Source organism: Aethalodelphis obliquidens, unplaced genomic scaffold, assembly GCF_003676395.1.
Source record: "Aethalodelphis obliquidens isolate GAN/ISIS:26980383/991018 unplaced genomic scaffold, ASM367639v1 scaffold38, whole genome shotgun sequence".
Lineage (NCBI taxonomy): Eukaryota > Metazoa > Chordata > Mammalia > Artiodactyla > Delphinidae > Aethalodelphis > Aethalodelphis obliquidens.
In genome coordinates, this window is record NW_020837982.1 from 5,269,200 (window position 1) to 5,292,839 (window position 23,640).

At 35.3% G+C, this 23,640-nt stretch overlaps 1 protein-coding gene across 2 annotated transcripts in view; it reads left to right on the top strand.

Moving 5' to 3' along the window:
• Positions 1-23,640, top strand: part of GOSR1 (golgi SNAP receptor complex member 1) — a 50,056-nt gene that overhangs the window by 11,217 nt on the left and 15,199 nt on the right. For both annotated transcript variants that reach the window (XM_027130540.1, XM_027130539.1), the window contains exons 5-6: positions 1,510-1,601; positions 4,870-4,944. In XM_027130540.1, coding sequence (XP_026986341.1) covers positions 1,510-1,601; positions 4,870-4,944 — 167 coding nt within the window. The remainder of the gene's footprint in view (positions 1-1,509; positions 1,602-4,869; positions 4,945-23,640) is intronic.

Consider the following 23,640-nt stretch of genomic DNA (forward strand, 5'->3'; position numbering starts at 1 on the left):
AAATGGATCAAAGATTTATATGTAGAAAAAGAAACAATAAAATTTCAGAGTAAAGCATGGGTGAAATTGTACATTTTGGGGTAGTAAAGGACTTCCCTAAGCAAGACCTGATACCAGAAACTATAATAAATGACTAGTTTGCTTAATATACAGAGATAATAGAAATAAGAAAAAAGCAACCCAGTAGAAAAATGGGCAAAGGATATGAACTTGTTTACAGAAAATGAGTGGCCAAAATCATAAAAATATGGTCAGCCACATTCCCAAATGAAAGTATACAAATCAAAATGAGATATGGAAAAAAAATGAGATATGATTTTTCACCTGTCAAGTTAGCAAATGTTGAAGCATTTGTAACCCATTGTTGGCAAGAGTGTAGAAAAATGGGCACTCATCCATTTGCTGGGCATGTAAGTTGATGTAGTCTTTCTAGAAGGCATTTTAACACTATCAAATTCATGTAAGATTCTTTGACCCAGTTATTCTGCTAGGCATTTACCCTTTAAATACATTTAGTTCAATAAAATATATACACAAGAGTGTTTATTGAAGCATTTTTTTAACAGCAAAAAAAAGGCAACTAAAATGTTTATCAGTAGAGAATTTATTAAATTACTATAGTCATAATTTAAAAATTAACTTAAATATTAAAAAGAACGTAGATTTCAATTTGCTGATATGGAAGGATTACTTCATACTTTATGAACTACAAAAAATAAGGTTGCAGCAGAATATAGTATGATTTCTTTATCATAAATGAAAGAAATAATAAACTCATATATGCAAAAACATATTTCCTGAAAGAAACTGAAAGACAGTGATCATAATATTAAGAACTGTGGAGCAAGATGGTTTTTACTTCTGTTCTTTTTGGTACTCTTTTAGTTCATGGTACCCCATGTTCATGTATTATTTTTGTTTTTAAAGGGCTCTCTGGGAGGTGGCATTATGTTTTTTATCTTTTTTATATACTGATCTGAATTTTTTAAAGTAATGAATACTCCTTAGCAACTTAAAAATATGGTAGAAAAAGAAAGGAAAATATTTAAAATTATTTTATTCTTTATAGGTCTCTTCTGTTCTTCTTTTGATTAGTTTAGGAATTAAATTTCTGCAGGAGTTCCAAAAAGGTGAAATTTGAAAATAAGCCCCATTGGGTACACTGATGAGTAGAAGGAGCCTCTTAAGTTTTATCCTAGGCTATTTGAAGTCATGTTATCTGAGAATTATTTTTTCTTTACAATTCTGCCCCATAAGACAAGGTACTAGGGGATACAAAGGATAGTGATTTAGTGGCACTGTTCCCCTACCTCCAAATTGTTTTCATTTGAAAGAAGTTGGTCACTCTTCAGGAAAGTGATTATAATGTTATTTTTACCTCTTGGCAATTTGATTTCTTAAATAGCAGTTTTCTGGGCAGAAATTTGTAATATAACAATACATAACTGGCTCAATAAGGTGAAAATTTATAGTTAGCTAGTGTTGATTCTAGATGTTGATTGATTGCAGGATTATACACATGAATTCCATAAAACCAAAGCAAACTTTGTGGCAATACGGGAAAGGGAGAATCTCATGGGATCAGTACGAAAGGATATTGAGTAAGTTACCTTTTATATTTTTTCGTAGGATGTTTATTCAGAATCAGATTTAGAGTATATCCATGATTAATAGCAAATTGAGTGGCAGAACCATGGTTTAGATTTCAAGGTTTCTAATTCCCATTTCACTGTTCTTTAAACATTGCTGCTCCAGTATAGTCCTAATCTACTTTGCTGTCTTATCTCCAGTTTCCCCTAGTTTTATCATTGGCTCCTGCCAACCTTGACTTTCCTGTCTTAATTCAAAGTCCAGTTTAGATGATGTCTTCGTGAGTTCTTCTCTGATCTCCTACCACCCACCTTAAGCATTATAACGTTACCGATAAATGAAGCTGTCCGTGTTTCCCTTCCTGATTACTGTCTATCCCCCTACCCTCTCCCTTGCCCCAACAATTACATATCAATACTTAGGTAGCTATCAAAGTAGCCTTTACTTCCCTGGAATCTGAAATCTGTTTTTTCCAGATTTCATACAGACTCATAACTTTAGTCAAATTATTTAAAGACTCCCAACATTTTTATGCTGCTCTTAAGCCATAATTTTAAAAATGTATTCTTTTCTTCCATTCCTTTACCTCACCTTTAATAATATATTCTAGCATTTTATACACATTTTCAAAATGTTTTTCACAGCTGTACATGACTGACAGGGTTAAATCCATTGGGCATCTAATTAAAGCTGCAGACTTTCCACTTTTGGACCATCTGTTGATGGCTATCATTGTCTCACTTGTGATAAGCTTAAGTTTCATAAGTATGATACTTATGTTTCATGAACTATGATGTGTACTACCATCTCATGAACTGATATATATCATGTGTACTCTGATAAATATTTTCTTAGAGTTCCTTTATTTTGTTGTAACAGTAAGACAGTTTTGCAGGAGAGATCATTTAATATTCATCCCATGCAAAATTTTTGTCCAAAACTCTAAACCAGGATTATCCAGTCACCAGTTGTGTTTCTACCTCCAGAAATTATCTTGGAAAATTAATGTTTATTGTTTGTCTGTGTTTTATCTGTGTTTCTTATATTTAGTCATATGTACTTTGTATAACATATAGGAGTGAAAAAAATGAAACATTTTTGCCATATTAGGAATTTTGGAATATTTTTAGTTCTCTGGCACATATATAAGTCTTGTGTCTGTTTTCTGTATAGTCTATTTACATAGGTATTTTAAAGAATGCGTTGAGAATCAGTGTAGCGGACAGCCTTTGATGTGTAGGCTTTTAACTACCATTCAGTTTGTGGGAATTGTTAGACTACATTCCAATGTAATAACTTGTTTTCTAAAAGATGATCATAAAAGAAACATGTTCATCCATTTACTAAACTATTTCCTGATTACCAACCATGAGTAAGATAATATGTCAGTCACAGTAGAAGGTAGAAATGAAAAGATCAACATGGCCCTCTAGATGCTAGAGGGGAGTAAGGCACATACTCAAATTAATATGATACATGGCAGAATATGATTAGTGAAATGAGATATAGTAGTAATAACTGACATTTAAGAATTTTTTCTGCAGTTACACACTGCTTTTTCATATATTCTCTCTTTTTTGGCCTCATATAATCTTTGGGTATAGATATAAATTATTAGTCCCATTTTATAAAACTAGGTATTAAGAGTTATCTAAGGTTAACTGGCTAGTCATCAGTCTTCCAAGTCCATTGTGTTCTTGGTTATATCATGCTGCTTTTCCTGGTGTTTTCTTTCCCACTGCGCTTTGCACATCAGCCCTACTCTCAGCTAGTGATTCAGTTTTACCAGCATGACCCTCTTTTGTCTTACTGCGGTGTATGTGCAGTTACTTAAATTTTTTATTTTGTTCTTGATACTTTGTAAGTAAGGAACTGAAACGTGTAAGTGTTGATAGTAATGATACAAAGCGTTTTCTAGTAAATTGTAATGAACTTAAGACCAGGATAGAAATCCTTAAGTATGCCACAACTGGCAGATCTTTAGCTTCCTTTTTTGTGTTCCTTAGACTTCAGTTGATGGACTGCGTGTATCATTGTGAAGGGAAACATTCCATTTCAATAGCTTCCCCACCCCATGTGCTGTGTAGTAATCAATCCAAAGTAGTATTCCCGGACTTCCCTGGTGGTGCAGTGGTTAAGAATCTGCCTGCCGATGCAGGGGACACGGGTTCGAGCCCTGGTCCGGGAAGATCCCACATGCAGCAGAACAGCCAAGCCCAAGAGCCACAACTACTGAAGCCCGTGCATCTAGAGCCCGAGCACGGCAACGAAGAGTAGCCTCCGCTCACTGCAGCTACAGAAAGCCCGTGCGCAGCAACGAAGACCCAATGCGTCCAAAAATAAAACAAACCAAAAAAAACCCCAACAAAGTATTATTCCCACTTGGGGAAAATAAAGATATAGGAGATAATAGACAAAGAAAGGAAAAGTAATGGCTTTAAAGGCCTCTCCTTTCCTCATCTTTTACAGTATCCTCCCAAACCTTACTCTTCAAGATGGACAATGCAAAGTTTTCTGAAGACACTCTGTTCTTCCACACCTCATGATGCTGCACACGCTCTCCTTCCTTCCTGGAATAATCTTCCACTTTTTATAACTAAATTATCACTCGTTCTACAGGGTACCCTTTGAGGATTTTCTCTCTTTAAGAATGTTTCTGTATTTCTCATAGTCTCTCTAATCTACCCCCTGCCCTATAGAAATGACTACTCTCTTCTTTTGTATATAACTATTATCATAATAGTTCCTATTACACTGAATCACAATTATATAATTTATGTACCTCTCTAAACTCTCTATGACCAACTTGTGGCTAGGTAGCATGTTTTACTGTTATAATGTCTGGTACCTCACAAATGTTGAATAAATATTTGCTGAGTTAATGAATAAACGAATGAATGTATCTTCTCTTTTCATGTACTTTTAGTGAGTTGGAATTTTTGGCAACTGATACAAAATAAACACTTTTAGAAGAGTTATTAATAAATGTATATAAAATCAAAAAAAGGAAAAAGTAAGATTTTTGTTTAAGAATGTTGGATTATTTTGGTGAAAAATAATAAAGTCTTAGGCCTAAGTTAGAGAGCCAGTCATATTTATCTATTTATGATAGATGCTATTTTTAGAAGGAAATGAAAAGGATTATACATTATAATTGTTTATTCAAAACTATGGAGAGGCTCAATTTGTCCACTTTGGATATTACTTGAGTCAATCATTTAATCCTTTTTTATAACATGTACCAAAAATGTTCTTAAGTTTTCTTTATTTTTGTTCTAGGTCATATAAAAGTGGGTCTGGAGTAAACAACAGAAGAACTGAACTATTTTTGAAAGAACATGACCACCTTCGAAAGTAGGTATTATTGAAAAAATGCATACTATATAGTACCTACTTATTTATTCACATATATAGCAAACATTTTATGGTGTTTATTATAGTAAGTGCTTTATCAATGCTAATTCATTTAATTCTTCTAATGATCCTATTGGGTAGAAATAGAATTGCAACTGTTCTGACCATAATTAGGAACAATATGATGCTATCAGATATACAAAATATGCATTCATTACTTGTTACCTGTAATATGTCTTTTATTGCCTTAATGTTTGTTTTCTTTAGTGAGTCTATTGCTGTAATACTTTGTCCACTACTATAGATTACTGGTAATAATAATAGTAATAATATTGATACTGACTTATGTTTGAATGGCCTGATACCACTTATATATGTCAAGAAGCTTTACAAAGGGTAATTGGCCATACATCAAATTCAAAGAAAATATCTTATCTCCCAAGAACTCAGAAGAAAATACCTAAAAACTTGGATGAACGAGATACACACACACACACACACACACACACACACATATATAAAAACAAGCCACCATACTCTATCCCTGCTTTATCTATTTTCCTTTTGAAATACACTGGTTTCTTTAATTACTTTCTTTGTATTTTGTTATAGAACTTAAGGATCAGAAAATTACTTCTCTCTCTGAGCTCAGCCTCTAAGCACTTGAGCAGCTAATATCCATGGTAGTTAAATGATATGAATTATGTTGATATTTGCTGCTGAATGTCATAAATTAGTCATGTCCATATGCGCTTAATGTGCTGTTCAATTTGTTTTTCTTTAAAGATTACCACTTTAAATATGAGCTGTTGAAATCAGAACATGGAAAGATCAAGACCTTTTTAGTAGAAGTCTGAGTGCTTCTAAGTGTCAGAAAGTTGTTATTTCTTAAAATGTTAAATATTATTGATTGGCACAAGGGGGCAGCCTTTCCTAGAGTATGTTTAGTTTATAGTTATTTATAGCTTTGGTAGTTCTTTTTGTATTTGATAGAGACCACCATAAAAAGAATTTTGCGTTATATCCAAAACTATATTAATATATTCTTGGGGTACAGAGTAATTTAAGGAATAAGATACTCAAGTAGCATAAAAATAAATATTAGCTTGCATTAACATTTTTATATTTATCAACCCCAAAAGAAGTTAAACAGAAATGCAATAGTTTAATTACTTTAAGGATGTTTAGATGCTGAAAAGAGTATACCAGAGTTATTATATAAATTGATATTCTTTATTTCATTATTTCAGAACATATTGTTTATTATAAATTTTATATGAAAAATTTTAGTTTTGCATTCATTTTAGTAATTCAGAGGAAACCCTTCAGGAGTTTAATATTGTTCATTTTACAGGAAAATAAATATAATAGTTCAGGGGCACACAGCTGAAGTAATTTGTTTAGGGTTATAAAAATGATAAGAAAATTGGCAATCAAAAGGTATTTACCATTTTGTTTCCCAGGTGATTTTATGTATGATATACTTTACATATATTCCTTTCAGCATTCTTGTGAGAAGTTAGTATGTGCTTACTCCGTACAGAGAGAAACTGAGGCAGGATGAAGTTGAGTGAAACATGAGCTGATAAATGAGGGGAATTGTTAACACTAAGGCTTAATCTCAATAACAAGAGTTTAGTCATTGCTTTCAGTATTAAAGCACAGAGCTTCCAAATATGGTTTAGAAAAATCAATATTTTGTGTAAATTACAAATACTTGTGAAGTAATAAAATAATAAAAAATTATGGACTAACATATATACAAAGTAATAATGATATGAAAAAGTTTCTCTTTTTCAATGTTGTTTCTCTTTCATTTGCTAAGTGCTTTGAGGAAGAATTTTTTTAGAATAACTTTTTAACGTAAAAGCTATACGTACTTTTTATAGTACTCATTTTAGAAAGTATGAATAATAATTCAGCAACACAGAAAAGACAGTTTGAAACACTTATCAGTACAGATGCGATACCATTTTTTACTCATCAGTAGGTTGTGAGCCTTCTCCCATGTTATTTGACAATTTTTTTTGTTTGTTTTTGAATAGTTCTTTTAACTTTTAATAGTCTACATATCCTATAATACAGATAAACCATAATTCATGTAACCTAATGAGTGTTGGCCTTTTGGATTATTTCTAGTTTTTATTATTGTACATACTGAAGTCTTTGCATATATCCATAATTATTTCCTTATGATAAATTCCTAGAATTGGCATTGTAGGATTAAAAAATACATTCATTTTTAAAGCTTTTGATTTAGTATTGTCAAAATTCCCTCTAAATTTTTGCTACTTTAGAGTCCCATTAGTAGCATATTCTGCCAGTGCTCTCAGGAACAGTTACTTGATTTTTTTCTAACTCATGCCATGAAGATAGGCGAAAATTCTCAGGCAATAGATTTTTTTTTTTAAATAAGAAATATATTTTCATTAGAGAAAACATAGGTCAAACAGCCAAGCACAAGAAGCATAGGTGGTCCAATGGTTAAGACGTGAGCTCTCACTGCCGTGGGCCCAGGTATGATCCCTGGTCCAGGAACTAAGATCCCACAAGCCACATGGAGTGGCAAAAAAAATTTAAAAAAAAAAAGAAGAAGAAGAAGTAATAGTTAAATTAACCTAAAAGTGAAATGGACAGCAAGAGATTATGTATTGCAGCAAGACCATTTGTAATGAAGAGGCCAGATTTGCTGTTAGGGTACTTTTTAGTTTGATCTTTCATGAATAAAGGTGTTTTTTCTTTTAAACTACTCAGTAACTCAGGTAACTCATTTGATTTTGCGCAGTAGGGTCATACTTTTTATGGCAAAAAGCATATTTACATTTTTATTTGATTCTTCATAAAATATTTTTTCATGTTAATGTAAATTTCTACAACTTGCTTCGAAAGTCCATATTTTTGGGCTTCCCTGGTGGCGCAGTGGTTGAGAGTCCGCCTGCCGATGCAGGGGACGCGGGTTCGTGCCCCAGTCCGGGAAGATCCCACATGCCACGGAGCGGCTAGGCCCGTGAGCCATGGCTGCTGAGCCTGTGCGTCCGGAGCCTGTGCTCCACAACGGGAGAGACCACAACAGTGAGAGGCCCACGTAACAGAAAAAAAAAAAAAAAAATCCATATTTTTGTCTTGAAAAAGAGTAAAGCAGTTTTTATAAATGAATGGTAAACTTTATTAAAAAAAACTGACTTGGTAATGAATTGCTTTTAAAGCTCTTCTTAATATTCTTTTTGTCTAAAAATAAATGTTGTTATCTTGTAGCAGTTTATCTTAGAGAAGATAGTCATTTCTCTTCCTATTTGGTGGATAAGCTAGCTTTCATTGTTTTTTTTAAGATTTAATTTTATTTATTCTTGGCTGCATTGGGTCTTTGTTGCTGCACGTGGGCTTTCTCTAGTTGGCAGCGAGTGGGGACTACTCTTCATTGCGGTGCGCTGGCTTCTCATTGCAGTGGCTTCTTTTGTTGGAGAGCACGGGCTCTACGTGCTCAGGCTTCAGTAGTTGTGGAATGCGGGCTCAGTAGTTGTGGCTCATGGGCTCAGTAGTTCTTGCTCGTGGGCTCTAGAGCGCAGGCTCAGTAGTTGTGGCACACGGGTTTAGTTGCTCTAGCGGCATGTGGGATCTTCCCTGACCAGGGATCTAACCCGTGTCCCCTGCATTGGCAGGCGAATTCTTATCCACTGCGCCACCAGGGAAGTCCCTAGCTTTTTTTTTTTTTTAACTTGCCTTTCCCTGAGTCTCAGTATGTCAGAAGAAAATGCTGGCTTTGAATGAGTGTCAAGCTTGTAGCTGTTTGTGTTTTGCTGTACTGTGGATGCATTCCTGTGGGCTCTTTGGTTGCTGTTTAGATTAATTTCCTTTATATGTTTGTTCTCTTTCATTGCTCCCTTATATTTTCCTTTTTGAAAGGAGTATCTGAGTTAGTTTAAAGGGTGTGGGGCTGATTGTATTATTGCTGTTTTTACAGCTTTTTGTTTAGAAGAATTTTGTCATTTTGAATAAAACATGTCTTCCACATTTACCTTAATGAAGTTGACAAATTTCAGAGTAGTGGTGAGAAACTTGGATTAGGACATAAGTATACACAAATAGAACGAGCCTAGCCTCTTGCTGGACTTCTTTACTGCCAGTGATCATCACCTCCACGTGAAAATTAGCCACCTTTTACCAAGGCTGCTGCCTCCATCTTCTCATCTGTGATTCTATCACTTCAAAAATCTTCAACTCTAACATTTCACTCTGACCAACACAGTTTATTCTTCCAAGACTATCTGCAGCTTCACTAGCTTCTCTTTTATATTTTTCTTCTTACCTTTAACCTCTCCTACCCTCGCTAGCTTGGATCTCATAGTTGATCAACTGAAATATTCCCAACATTTGGCCTTTTCTGTGCTCCTGTCTTTTTCTGTACCCTAGTAAAATGCCAACCCGATCCACAGTCTACTGTTCTACTCCTCTATTTAAGGGTTAAAGAGAAAGCACCCAATATACCCAATATACCCAAAAGCACCTCTATTTAAGGGTTAAAGAGAAAGCACCCAATCTAAAAATTTAGATTCATTATTTCCAACCTCATCTGAGTATTCAGCATTGCCCAGTACCTTTTGCTTGCTTGATCCAGTTTACTTGTCTCTCTCATTCTTTTCAAGAAATTTACCAGGACTTCCCTGGTTGTCCAGTGGTTAGGACTCTGCGCTTCCAATGCAGGGGGCACGGGTTCGATCCCTGGTCAGAGAACTAAGATCCCACATGCCACAGCGTGGCCAAAAGAGAGGTCCTTAGCTCCTACTTCATTGAATTTTTAAGGTTCTTTCTCCTTAGTACAAATTCACATACAGGAATACCCTTCTTTACCCCTTTCCTGTAGTTTTTAGAGGACTAGTTTTTTTCCTGGGAAGGCTAATACATCCGTCTGGCTTCTATCTCTGTCCTTACCTGCTACCTCAGCTATTTTACTCTTCAGTCATCTTCTATACTGGCTCTGTCTCTCTAGTTTATGGATACACTTGCTGTCTCTGTGTCAGTACTCATTTCCTCCTTAGCCTATTGACTTCTTCCCTCACAGTCTACTGAGCATGTTGTCACTGGGGACATCAATGAGCTCCTGAAGGCCAAATCTAATATTGTTTGACTGCTCTGCCTCACTTGATACTCTTCCCTCCTTGAAAACCTAGGCCACTGTAACACTGAAATTTACTGGTTCTCCACTTGCCTTTCTTACTACTCTTTGTTTCCTTCCTGGCTGCCTTCTGATGTAGCCTCAGAATCCTTTACATAGTGTTCTCCAGGCAGAAATTAATTAGAGCTAATCCACCAAGTGAAACTTATTTGTCGTCTACCCTCTCACATTAGCCCAGTTATTTGTCGTTGACATGCATCATAACAACAATTCCTCCTCCCCAGAGATGGCAGCTATAAAGAAGACCTAGCAAAGAGAAATTGAAAGAAATTGAAATTTTCATTCAAAAATTTATAGGAAAAGCAACTGGTGAGATTTTTTTTTTTTTTTTGCGGTACGCGGGGCTCTCACTGTTGTGGCCTCTCCCGTTGCGGAGCACAGGCTCCGGACGTGCAGGCTCAGTGGCCATGGCTCACGGGCCCAGCCACTCCGCGGCATGTGGGATCCTCCTGGACCGGGGCACGAACCCATGTCCCCTGCATCGGCAGGTGAACTCTCAACCACTGCACCACCAGGGAAGCCCAACTGGTGAGATTTTTATATTGCCAAGAATAATAAAATTAATGAGAGAGTTGAAGAAAGAGGAACAAATTCTGAAGTTATATAGACCCAGCTAAGAAGGTAAGCTGAGGACTTTCATCCATACTTAGAGGCTCTGTTTGTTTTCATGGAAGTACTCTGATTTGTGGGAATGGCATGATTACAACTGGAATTGCAGACTGGTTATATTAAGCACATCACCTTAAAAATTCTTGACATTTTAAACAGACCTTTGGCAGTATTTCAAAGTAGTCAAAATATTTAAAATATTACATAATATGTCGGTTTCTAAATTATCATTTCATTTAGTTGGATCACATCGTAAGAACATATAAATAGCCATTTTAGTTTTTCCTCTTTATTAACTTGCCACTTTTATCTTGACTAAGATACCTTAATGGATTTATTCCTTAAATTGGTATAATAGATAGGGAATGGGTTTTGAAGCCAAACAGATCTGAGTTTAAATCCTGGTGTGAACTGTAAATTTGGGGGCAAGGGCCTTAAACCCTCTGACTCTCTACTGTCTTAAATGGGGAAAATTGAATTCTTACTTTGCACAGTGTTAAAACACTTAAAATTAGAGATAATGTGTAAAGGTTTTGCCTAGTACAGTGTCTGACATGTAGTAGACCAGTTCTCAAATTACATTGAGCCATTCTTGCCCGTAGCAGTATTAGAACAGAAAAGTAGACTAGTAACTAGAATTGTGTACCTAGAGCTAGGTGACAGAGACTCCAGCCCTCTGGGGCCCTTCAATGCCAAAATGGTATGTAGGAATAAATAACTATCAGCTAACCCTGATTATCTATTAAAGCTCAGAGTGTGTTTTTAAATCATTCCCTTCATTTATTGCTCATTGGATTTTCATTAGTATAATAAGTGGTTTATTTATTCCTAAGCTTCATTTCTAGATAGGAGTTTTCAAATTCCAGTTGCATTCCATCTGTTTCTTTGCATTTATCTGAATGCACATATAATTTTTTGTATCAGTTTTTGTTGTTACTGTTGTTTATTGAGGTAACATTGGTCTATAACATTATATAATGAAGTTTTGTGTGTACAGCATTATATTTCTACTTCTGTATATGCTACAGCTTGCTTACCACCAAAAATTTAGTTCGCATTTGCCACCACACAGTTGATCCCCTTTACCCATTTTACCTTCCCCTTCCCTTCCCTTACGGTAACCTCTACTCTGTTCTCTGTATCTATGTATTTGGTTTTGTTTGGTTTGTTCATTTATTTTGGTTTTTTATTGTTGTTTGCATTTTTTATATTCCACATATGAGTGAAATCTTATGGTATTTGTCTTTCTCCATCTGACTTATTTCACTTAGCATAATACCCTCAAAGTCCACCCATGTTGTCACAAATGGCAATATTTAATCTTTTTTATGGCTGAATAGTATTCCATTGTATATATATTTACCACATCTTCTTTATCCATTGAGATATTACCTCATACCTATTAGAATCGCTATTATAAAAAAGGCAAGAAATATCAAATGTTGGTAAGAGTATGTAGAAGAAGGAACCCTCATACACTGTTGGTGGGAATGTAAATTGGTACAGCCTCTATGGAAAACAGAATGGAGATTACTCAAAAAATTAAGAGTAGAACTACCATATGATCCTGCTATTCCATTTCTGGGTATTTATCCAAAGAATATGAAAACACTAATTCAAAAAGATAGATGCACCCCTCTGTTTATTGCAGTATTATTTACAATAACTCAGATACGGCAACAACCTAAGTGCCCATCAATAGATGAATGGATGAAGAAGATGTGGTATATATATATTCAGTTTTCATTGTTTTACCAAGCATTTGTTGAGCATCTACAATGTGGAAAGCATTGTACTGGGTGTTGGAGATAGAGAAGAGATAAAGCCTAGTGACGTTCTGCCCTGTTTCTAATGAGCTCCCCTAGGATGGGAGTCGGGGGGCAGAAGAGAAATGTTAACAGGTAGTTACAGTGCATTGTAATTAAGTTTAATGTATGGAGACGTTTGTGCATACCACTATAGTATCACATTAAAGGGAATGATTAACTCTAAAGCTTCTGAAAGGGTTTTATAGAAATAAAGCATTTGATTTGAGTCTTGAAGGATGAGTAGGTATTCACTAAAGTCGACATAAGAAAAGGTTTTGGGAAAAGATGAAACTTGAACCTTATGATCATATCTTTTTTTAAAAAAAAAATCTGTATCATTCCTGATAAATGATCAATGTAGATATATTAGAAATATCATTCATTTATTGCCTGTCTACAAACCCTCTCCCAGATTACAGGCCTTACTCATGCCCCTGAAAGGGCAGCCTCATGGGGAGCAAGAGAAAACAGTGGAGGGATGAACTGAGAGGCCGTAGTGTTTCTGAGATTCATCTATATGTTTTGTTTTGTTTTGTTTTTGTGGTACGTGGGCTCTCACTGTTGTGACCTCTCCCATTGCGGAGCACAGGCTCCGGATGTGCAGGCCCAGCGGCCATGGCTCACGGGCCCAGCCGCTCCGCGGCATGTGGAATCTTCCTGGACCGGGGCATGAACCCGTGTCCCCTGCATCGGCAGGCGGACTCTCAACCACTGTGCCACCAGGGAAGCCCCTATATGTTTTTTATATCAGTAGTCAGTTCCTTTCTATAACTGAGTACTTTCCATTTTATGATGCTATACCACAATTTGTTTATCCATTAACCCATTGATGGATATTTGGGTTGTTTTCAATTTGGGGCTGTTACAAATAAAGCTGCTATGAATATGAATATTAAAGCTCCTAATATTCTTTCTTATAGAATTCCAATTAATAAATGTATAAGGGGCTTCCCTGGTGGCGCAGTGGTTGAGAGTCCGCCTACTGATGTAGGGGACATGGGTTCGTGCCCCGGTCCGGGAAGATCCCACATGTCGCGGAGCGGCTGGGCCCGTGAGTCATGGCCGCTGAGCCTGCGCATCTGTAAGCCTGTGCTCCGCAACGGGAGAGGCCACAACAGTGAGAAGCCCGCGTACCGCAAAAAAAAAAAAATAAATAAAAATAAAAAAATAAATGTACAAGGACTGATAGAAATAGAAAATCAGTAGGTGAACAGCACAGTAATAATGGGAAAGAAAGATTCACTAAATGGATGCTAAAATTAGTGGGAATTTTGAGGAGAAACAGGGTACCTGCATATTCTCAAAGCATCTTCCCCTACGTTAATTAATTACAATAGGAAATATAGTAATTTTACAGTGGAGAAACCTGGCAGACACCACCTTAACTAAGTAGTTTAGGTTAACATCAGTAATAAGACATATTGACATGATATACAGCCTGACATGATGCTTCAAGGGCCTGACATCACTGTATGGTATTCTTGCTAAAACTGCATAAGGTCATGACCATAACACTTTAAAATACTAGTCAGTTATTTTTGTAGAATGTCCCTCAACTTGGGTTTGTCTGATATTTCTCATGACAAATTAAGGTTAGGCCATTTTGTCACAGACTGAAGGAGACTTAGGAGACATGACAACTAAATGCAATATAGGATCTTGAATTGGATCATAAAAAGGGACGTTATGCTGACACATATATATGGAATCTAAAAAGTAAAAAAAAAAAAACGAAAGAAAAAAAATGATCAGAAGAACCTAGGGGCAAGATAGGAATAAAGATGCAGACCTACTAGAGATTGGACCTGAGGATACGGGGAGGGGGAAGGGTAAGCTGGGATAAAGTAAGAGAGTGGCATGGACATATATATACACTACCAAACGTAAAATAGATAGCTAGTGGGAAGCAGCCGCATAGCACAGGGAGATCAGCTCAGTGCTTTGTGACCACCTAGAGGGGTGGGATAGGGAGGAGGGTGGGAGGAAGGGAGACGCAAGAGGGAAGAGATATGGGGATATATATATATGTATAGCTGATTCACTTTGTTATAAAGCAGAAACTAACACACCATTGTAAAGCAATTATACTCCAATAAAGATGTTAAAAAGGACGTTAGTAGAAAAATTGGTGAATAAAGTCTGTAGTTTAGTTAATATTCTTGTACTAATGTTAAATTCACTGATTTTGATAACTGTACTAGGGTTATGTAAGACATTAACATTAGGAAAGCAGAGTGAAGGGTATACGAGAATCCTCTGTACTATTTTTTGCAATTTTTCTGTAAGTCTAAAATTATTTCAAACTAAAAAGCTAAAAAAACCAACCAACAGAAAAACAACCATAAGCAAAATAGGAAGGAAAAGGTTCTTCCTCAACCTGATTAAAGGCATGTACAAAAACTGTTAATATCAGACTTAAGGATGAATGCTTTCTCTCTAAAATATAAAACAAGGCAAGAAAGTTGGCACTAACCACATTTTACAGCATTGTATTGGAGGTCGTAGCAAGTGCAATAAGGGAGGAAAGGGATAGAAGGAATACAGATTGGAAAGGAAGAAATAAAACTATTTTTGTCAGATAACAAGATTACATAAATAGAAAATCCCAAAGGATTTACCTAGAAGCTATTAAATTAGTAAGTAAATTTAGCAGGGTCACAGGATGAAAGGTTATATATAATTATAAATTCTATTGCTATACTAGCAAAAACAATTAGAAAATTAAAAATTTTTAATTCCATTTATAATACGTCCCCAAATAGGAAATATTTTAAAGTAAACTGAATATAATTTGTGCAAGACTTTTATGCTGAAAACCATAAAATGCTAAGAGAAATTAAAGGAGACCTAAATAAGTGGAAAACATACCATGTTTCTGGATTGGAAGATTTCCTACTGTTAAGATGGCAATTCTCCCCAAATTGTTCTATAGATTCAATGTAATCTTATTTAAATTCCCAGCATATTTTTTTACAATCTGACTGTAAAATTTATATGGAAATGCAAAAGACCTGGAAGAGCCAAAAAATTTAGAAAATACAAACAAAGGTAGAGTACTTGCACATCTCAACTCAAGACTTACTATAAAGCTATGATAATAAAAACAGTAAGCTACTGGCATAAGATGGACCTATATAGGTTAATGGAACAGAACAGGGTTCAGAAATAAACCAACTAACATGTGGTCAATTAATTCCCAACAAAAGGTGCCAGCATAATTCAATGGGGGAAAGGAGAATATTTCCAACAAATGGTGCTGAAACAATAAGTAAGTCCCCTACATACGAACCTTCAAGTTGTGAACTTTCAAAGATGCGAACCTGCGTTCGCATGTCCAGTCACGTAAGTTAGTTCACGTGTCTGATGTACATTGTCACGTGTGTGCATCCTCTACAAGTGGTTGTGCTTTTGTGTACTTTACGGTACTGTTTATTACCAGGTAGACTCAGTCTTATTTTATACTCTGGGTTATAATCCAGCACTATCATTATTTTGTTCTTCAAACTGTTTCACCTTTGGCCATTGGGAGCTCCTGCAGATTAGCTTCTGTCATTTGACATGCCCCATCCTTTTTTTGAGCACTTCCTGTACTATCTGGCATGACAGTGTTTGTGGCTCATCTTGTACTTTCCCTGCCTTGGCTCTAGAACCAACCACTTCTCCAAGCAGCCTTGGTTCCTCTTATTGGAGAGTGGTTCAAAAACTAAGATCTGGGTGCTAGATATGCTTATTGCTATCGAAGTGTCATATCCTTCTAGGCTCTCTCTTGCTAAAAGTTTTTATCTTGAATGGGGTTGAATTTTTTCATGTATTTTAATCTGTTGAACTGATCAGATCTTTACATTATGCTTATGAAGAATATCTTTAGATTTCTTTTCTTTGACGTGTTTTTGCCTGGTTTTAGTGGAAAGGTAAGACTGGCACCATTAAAATGAGTTCTTTCTGTTTGCTGAAAGAGTTTGTGCAGGCTTGGTGTTGTTTCTTCCTTAAATATTTGATAGAATTTACTATTGAATCCATCTTAGCCTAGAGTTTTCTTTGTGGCAAGATATTTAAATTACAAATTCGGTTTCTTTTGTAGATGTAAGACTATGGCTCTGTTTCATTTATTCCTGGGCCAGAGGGTGATAGGTGATTGTGATTGGCCCAGCCTGTCACACATCCATCCTTGTGGCCAATGGACTGGAAAGTTCGTTATCAGAAGAAAGAGAATGCGGCATATACAGGGCTCCAGGGAAGTTATCAGCCAACTTAGTCACTTCGGTTTGAGTTTACTACACTCTCTTCTATACTCTAAGCCATAGACGTAGGAATAGTATAGTTAAGCAAAATCCTTTTTTCTAGTGATAGTTATTGAAGTGGACTTTTACTTTAATATTTCATTCCTCCCTCCATCCCCTACCAATGAATTACGAACTTTTTATGGGTCTATAACGCCCTACATGACCAACATACTACCTGTTTTATCTCTTTCCATCCCTTCATCTGTATCACTCTCTCCCTCTACTTATTAGGTACCAGCCTGACTGGTTTTTATTCATTCCTTTCCCAAAGATATCAAGGCTTTTCCTTTCTTGCTTCTTTGTTCTTATATTTTGATTTATCTGCTTAAAATACTCTTCTCTTAGCTTTTCATATACCTTATTCCTTGACATCTTTATGGTCTAAGCTCACTTGTCACCTCTTCAGAGAGGCCTTTTCTAACTATCTTGTCTGAAATAGACTCTCCCTTATTGTTATTTAACAAAGTACTTTTTTTGTTTCCTTCATAGCATTTATGAGAATCTGTAATAATTTGTTCTTTTTGTTTATTTTTTTAATTATCTGACTTTTCTTAGACTTCCTGAGGGTAGGGCCTAGTTCATCTAGTTCTTGGCAGTGTGTTGGGTGCCCAGTTCCTGTTATATCATGAACACTTAATATTTACTTGTTTGAATAACTGGATATAAGTAGAAGATGTGTTAATTTTGGTTTCATATACATATGTGTATATACATGTGTGCCCCAATGTAGAAAATCTGTTTCATTCATATACTTATTCCTCAAATATTTATTGAATACATACTGTGTACAAGGTATTGGTTCCAATGCTATGTATATATGAAATCTGATTTTGAGAACTGAAGGGGATATTATTGATGTGATTTTTTGTTCTTTGCAAAATGAATTCTCCATGAAATACCTTTTAAAAATCAAATTTTTACGTGGTATATAGTAAAAGTCTGGCAAGCATCTCTCTTATTTACAGATGAGGAAACAAGATTCAGAGAGGACAAGGTCTCATAACTATTTAATAGTATAGCTCTTACTAAACCCACATTTCCTAACCTATTTCCATATTTGTCCCACATCACACTGCCTTCTCTGCGATTTACTTCTTTAAATCTTTATTTTTTCTTGTATTAGGGAGCCAGCATGGTGTAATGCTAATGAGAATTGAAAGACCAGTGACTTTTCACTTCTCTGAAAAGCAAGTGACCTGGCCTTTCTCTGTTTTTTCCATCTTTAAAATGGGATAGTAGCTGTTCCCTTATGTTAGATGATTTTGAGGAAGAATGACTTAAGATTTAAGGCATTTTACAAAATTAAAAGCACTCTAAAAATCTAAAGAATTTGTTTCATATAACTTTTCAAATATGGGACTGTTGTACAAAGCAAATTACACTTAAACAGGATCAGTTACATTATTTAGTTGAGAATTTGTTTTGTTTTCAATCCATTAACTATTTAGCAGATATGATTGAGTTATCTGAGATGGCACACATATTTGTATTATAATTGTACACTTCAGTATAAATATGTCCATGAATGAGTAAAGAAAATTCTCAGGTGGAGGCTTAGTTTTATCTGCTGACAACTTTTCTTATGTCTTAGGCTATGTTTAGACTTGAATTTTTAAATTCACCAGGCTTTTTTCACTTTTTGTTTGTTTCATGATTTTAGTTAAATTTCCCTGAGGTCACATGCCTAGTAAAAGCTGAGATTTAAACCTACGTCCTCTGATTGTGTTGTTTCTGCTATACTGCACTACCTCTCCAAGATGATTCTTACGGTATCTACTTCACAGAGTTGCTGAGCTAATGCATGTAAAAAGGCTTTGTAAACTGTGAGGCATTTCTGTATAAGGCAGAACATAACGGGGATTATAAGAGTAAGAAAAGAAAATACTGAAGGAGGAAACCTTTTATATGCACTGTCAATTTACCTTTCTTAAATAAAATTTGAAATACTTTTGATGCCAGAATAGTCTTGATGAAATGCATTTCTAATGTATTAACAGACCATGACCATATTTGAAAAATATGAGATATATGATCACCGTAATTTAGTGACCTTTTGATGGAGTGGTTTTCTCCCAAAAGTTTTTGGTATACATAGTTTATATATATTATTTAATAAATACCATACAAGTCAATTAAATAGTGGTCAGATTATAACATCTGTGAATGGAACAATATAGTAGACTCTTGGCATTCAAGATTAACATTAGCTTTCTTATTTTTTTTTTTTTTTTTTTTTTGCGGTACTTGGGCCTCTCACTATTGTGGCCTCTCCCATTGCGGAGCACAGGCTCCAGACGCGCAGGCTCAGCAGCCATGGCTCACGGGCCCAGCCGCTCTGCGGCATATGGGATCTTCCCGGACCGGGGCATGAACTCGTGTCCTCTGCATCGACAGGTGGACTCTCAACCACTGTGCCACCAGGGAAGCCCTCATATACTCTTAAAAATATTATTTTTCTTTAAAGATTTTTTTTGATGTGGACCATTTTTAAAGTCTTTATTGAATTTGTTACAATATTGCTTCTGTTTTATTTTTTGGTTTTTTGGCCACGAGGCCTGTGGGATCTTAGCTCCCTGACCAGGGATCGAACCCACAGCCCCTGCATTGGAAGGTGAAGTCTTAACCACTGGACCACCAGGGAAGTCCCCAAAATATTATATTTTTTAAAATATATGAGATAACATGTGAAAAACTTCCTAAGCTTTACACATTTAAAATACTTTTCCTCCAGTGCATAGTATGATGTCTGATATATCTTAAATGCTTGTTATAATCTTAAAGGAATTGATGAAGAGCAAGGAGCTATGAAAACACATTATAGTATAAAGAAGTATTAGTTCTGCCTGATGTATAGATAGAATGGGAAAGGCTTCCCAAAGGATATGACTTCTGAACTGGACTTTGAAATGAAAGCAATTTATGTTGAAAATCAGGAAAGGGGTTGCATAACAAGAGAGAGACTATGAGGCATGAAAGTTCCTTGATCTACATGAGCCATGTATCTGTAGGCTTATACAGTTTACACAGTACTTTTGTTTACACTATCGCTTTTGAGCCTTACGACAACTCCATGAGCTGAGTTCATATAGTCAAGTGCTTGAGCCTTGACTAATAAAACTCAGGTTCTAGGGTGTAAGAGAAAGCAACTAGCCATTTTATTCTTTATAGTTTCATGAATGTCATGATTGCTGATACTATTGAATTTCTATGATTATATTTATGAAAGAACTGTTTTCTGAGTTATAAGTATGTGAGAGAGAAAAACATATACATACAATGAAAAGTATATTTCCATTTTTATTTACATAAGCAGATTAGTTTATATTGATATACAAGTTAAATTTTTAGAGGTCTCAGAAACAAATTAGAAAATGCTTCCTTAATATTTCATACTCTTTATAATTCAGGTAGGTTTTTAGGATTTCAATCCTTGTATACCATTTATCTAAAGAACAACAAATGGAAACTGTGATTCCTCACATTTTCTCTTAGGCTTTTTGTTTCTGCTATAGTTAAACAAGTTTGTTGACATTAAAAAATATTTTTTTTGCACAAAAATGTTTATTAAAATACTTTGAAGGAGAAAAAGAGAAACAAAAACTCTCCCCATTTAAACTTGACTTCCTATTGTATATTGTTTGTAATCAAAACAGTGTGGTATTGGTGAAAGAACAGACAGACAGATCAGTGGAACAGAATAGAGAGCCCAGAAATAGACACACAAATATAGTCAAACGATCTTTGACAGAAGAGCAATGGCAAGTCTGTGGAGAAAGGATAGTCTTTTGAATAAGTGGTGTTAGAACAACTGGGCATCCACATGCAAAAAAATGAATATAGACACTGACCTTATACCTTTCCCCAAAATAACTCAAAACAGATCATAGACCTAAATGTAAAATACAGAACTTATAGAAGTTTTATAACATAGGAGAAAATCTAGGTAACATTGGGCTTGGCAATGAGTTTTTAGATACAATGCCAAAAACACCATCCATGAAAGAAAAAGTTGGTAAGATCTACTTCATTAAAATGAAAAACCTCTGCTCTTCCAAAGACACTATCAAGGGAATGTAAGACAGCTACAGACTGGAAAAAAAATATTTGCAAAACACATATCTGATAAAGGACTGTTATCCAAAATATACAAAGAACTCTTAAAACTCAACAGTTAAAAAGTGGGCAAAAGGTCTGACAGACACTTCATCTGAGAAGGTATGCAGCTGGCAAAGAACCATATTAAAAGTGCTCAACATCATATGTCATTAGGGAATTGCAAATTAAAACAACTGGATACCACCATGTACCTATTAGAATGGCTAAAATCCAAAACATTGACACCACCAAATGCTAGCAAGGATGTGGAGCAACAGGAATTCTCATTGCTGGTGGGAATATAACGTGATACAGCCACTTTGGAAGCCAGTTTGGCAGTTTTTCTTAAAAAGCTAAATAATCTTACTATATGATCTAGCAGTCACATTCCTAGGTATTTACCTAAACGAATTGAAACTATGTCTAAATAAAAACCTGCACATGAATGTTTATAGCACCTTTACTCATAATTGCCAGAAGTTGGAAGCAACCAAGATGTCCTTCAATAAGTAAATGGATAAGCAACCTGTAGGTACATCCATTCAATGGAATATTATTCAGTGATACAAGAAACAAGCTATCAAGCCCCCAAAAGATATGGAGGAACCTTAAATGTATAAAAGAAGCCAGTCTAGAAAGACTTCATACTGTATAATTCCAGCTACATGATATTCAGGAAAGGTCAAAACTATAGACAATAGAAAGATCAGCTGTTGTCAGGGGTTCAGGGTGGGAAGAGGAGGAAGAATGAATAAGTGGAGAATAGGGGATATTTAGGGCTGTGAAACTATTCTGTATGATACTGTAATGGTGGATATATGACATTATGCATTTGTAAAACCCATAGACCTGTACAACTGCAAAGAGTAAACCCTAATATAAACTATGAACTTTGGTTAATAATGTATCAGTATTGGTTCATCAGTTGTAACACATGTACCACACTAAAGATGTTAATAATAGGTGGGGGAGAATGGGTATATGTGCTCCCTGTACTTCTTGCTGAATATTTCTGCAAACCTAAAACTGTTCTAAAAAGTCTACTGATTTTTTAAAAATAGAAAATGTGGCTCTCTGATTTCACTGCTAATAATTTAGCTTTTATCTTTCTCTTTTTTCTCTCCCTGACTGAAATGGGCAGAGTCTGTCAGGTGCTTTACTTTTTTGTCTCTAGGTAACTTCATGGGATTATAAAACAAAATTTCTCTGCTAAATAAACCATGAAAAAAGCAAGTAGAGTTACTCCTTGGTCTACCCAGACAAGAAACAAATATGCCACAATATCAGTGTTAATGGAAGAGTGGTTACAAATGATTTCTATGTTCATCTTTGTTTTTCGGTATTTTCCAAATGTTATCTGTAAAATAACACTTTGTTAGCGCTTAAACAGCTTTTTGTATCCTACTGCAGCTTAACTGTATTGTTAACATGTCTTAGAAGATATTATATAGAAATAAATAAGACACAGGTCTCTGGTTAACTGTAAGTGAAACACTGTATCACCACAGTGCTTGATGTAAATTATCTCATTGGTTGGTGACAACCTCATCAGATTTTTTTGCAGTTTACAAAAGGATCAGTTTTAAAATTTTATTCGTTATGCACTTGATCGTTCGTTTTCTTACTTGCTTACTTGTTTATTATTTACTTTCTCGTTTACTATTTACTTATTCACCTACTCTTTTAAAAGAAGATTCTAATTAGTGTTACCTAAGTGGTTTTCCCAAGTTCTTACATTTTGTTGGTTAAAACTACTTTAAAATATGTGCTTGAAATTTGTGTCATTTGCAGTTTGTGTATTTAGGGAAATGAGTTATTTTTTAAACAGAATTATTATCTAAGTGTGGCTTTAGTGATTCCTTGGTACAGTAATTGGTGATGAAATTTAGCTCATTGTTTTCAGCCAGTTTAAATCAGTTTTGAAAGAAACAGAAACTTGTTGCTTAATATAGACTCTAGATGACTCTTTGGAATGCCTCTGGGCTATTATGAAGTACTTGTTTAAGAAGGATAATTCCACTTGATTATATACTATATATAATTTTAAATTCAATTTTAACTAGATTATGCTGTCTTTATGGAGCCACTTTGTTGCTGAATTGTATCCACACTATCCAGGATGCTTTTAATGAATGGAGTTTATTCAGCTAATAGGTGATACAGTTACCATTCAGAAAGCCACATAGTCTGGCTCTTAATCCCTCCACCGTCTTTGTAATTTTTGAAATTCTTAATCATAGCATTTATATAAGATATTTATGACATTTTTAAAGTTCATCTTTGTTCCCTAATTCATACAGTAACTTAGATTTCCTGGTCCACTACCTTATAATAAAACCTCAGTTTATTAATTTATACAATAAACTTAGAAATCCTTTTGGAAAGAGGTAGTTGGAAAAAACATACAAGTATTTGAGTCCCTGCTGTGTTCCATGCACTGTACCAAATGGATACAGATGTCTGGGAGTTTGTTTTCCTACTTTCTGCTATAAAGCTGCCCCTTTACCCAATTTAGCTACCTGTAAATTCCTCCCTAAAATGGATTTTTGGTGGGTTTCTTTGTTTCCAGTGTGTGATGCATAAAGGCAAATATTTTACGGATCAAAGGTGCATTGGTGTCTTTATTCAGGTTCCTTTTTTTTTAAACAAGTGAAGGGTCCTTTATTTATTTATTTATTTTTGGCTGCATTGGGTCATTGTTGCCGTGCACGGGCTTTCTCTAGTTGCG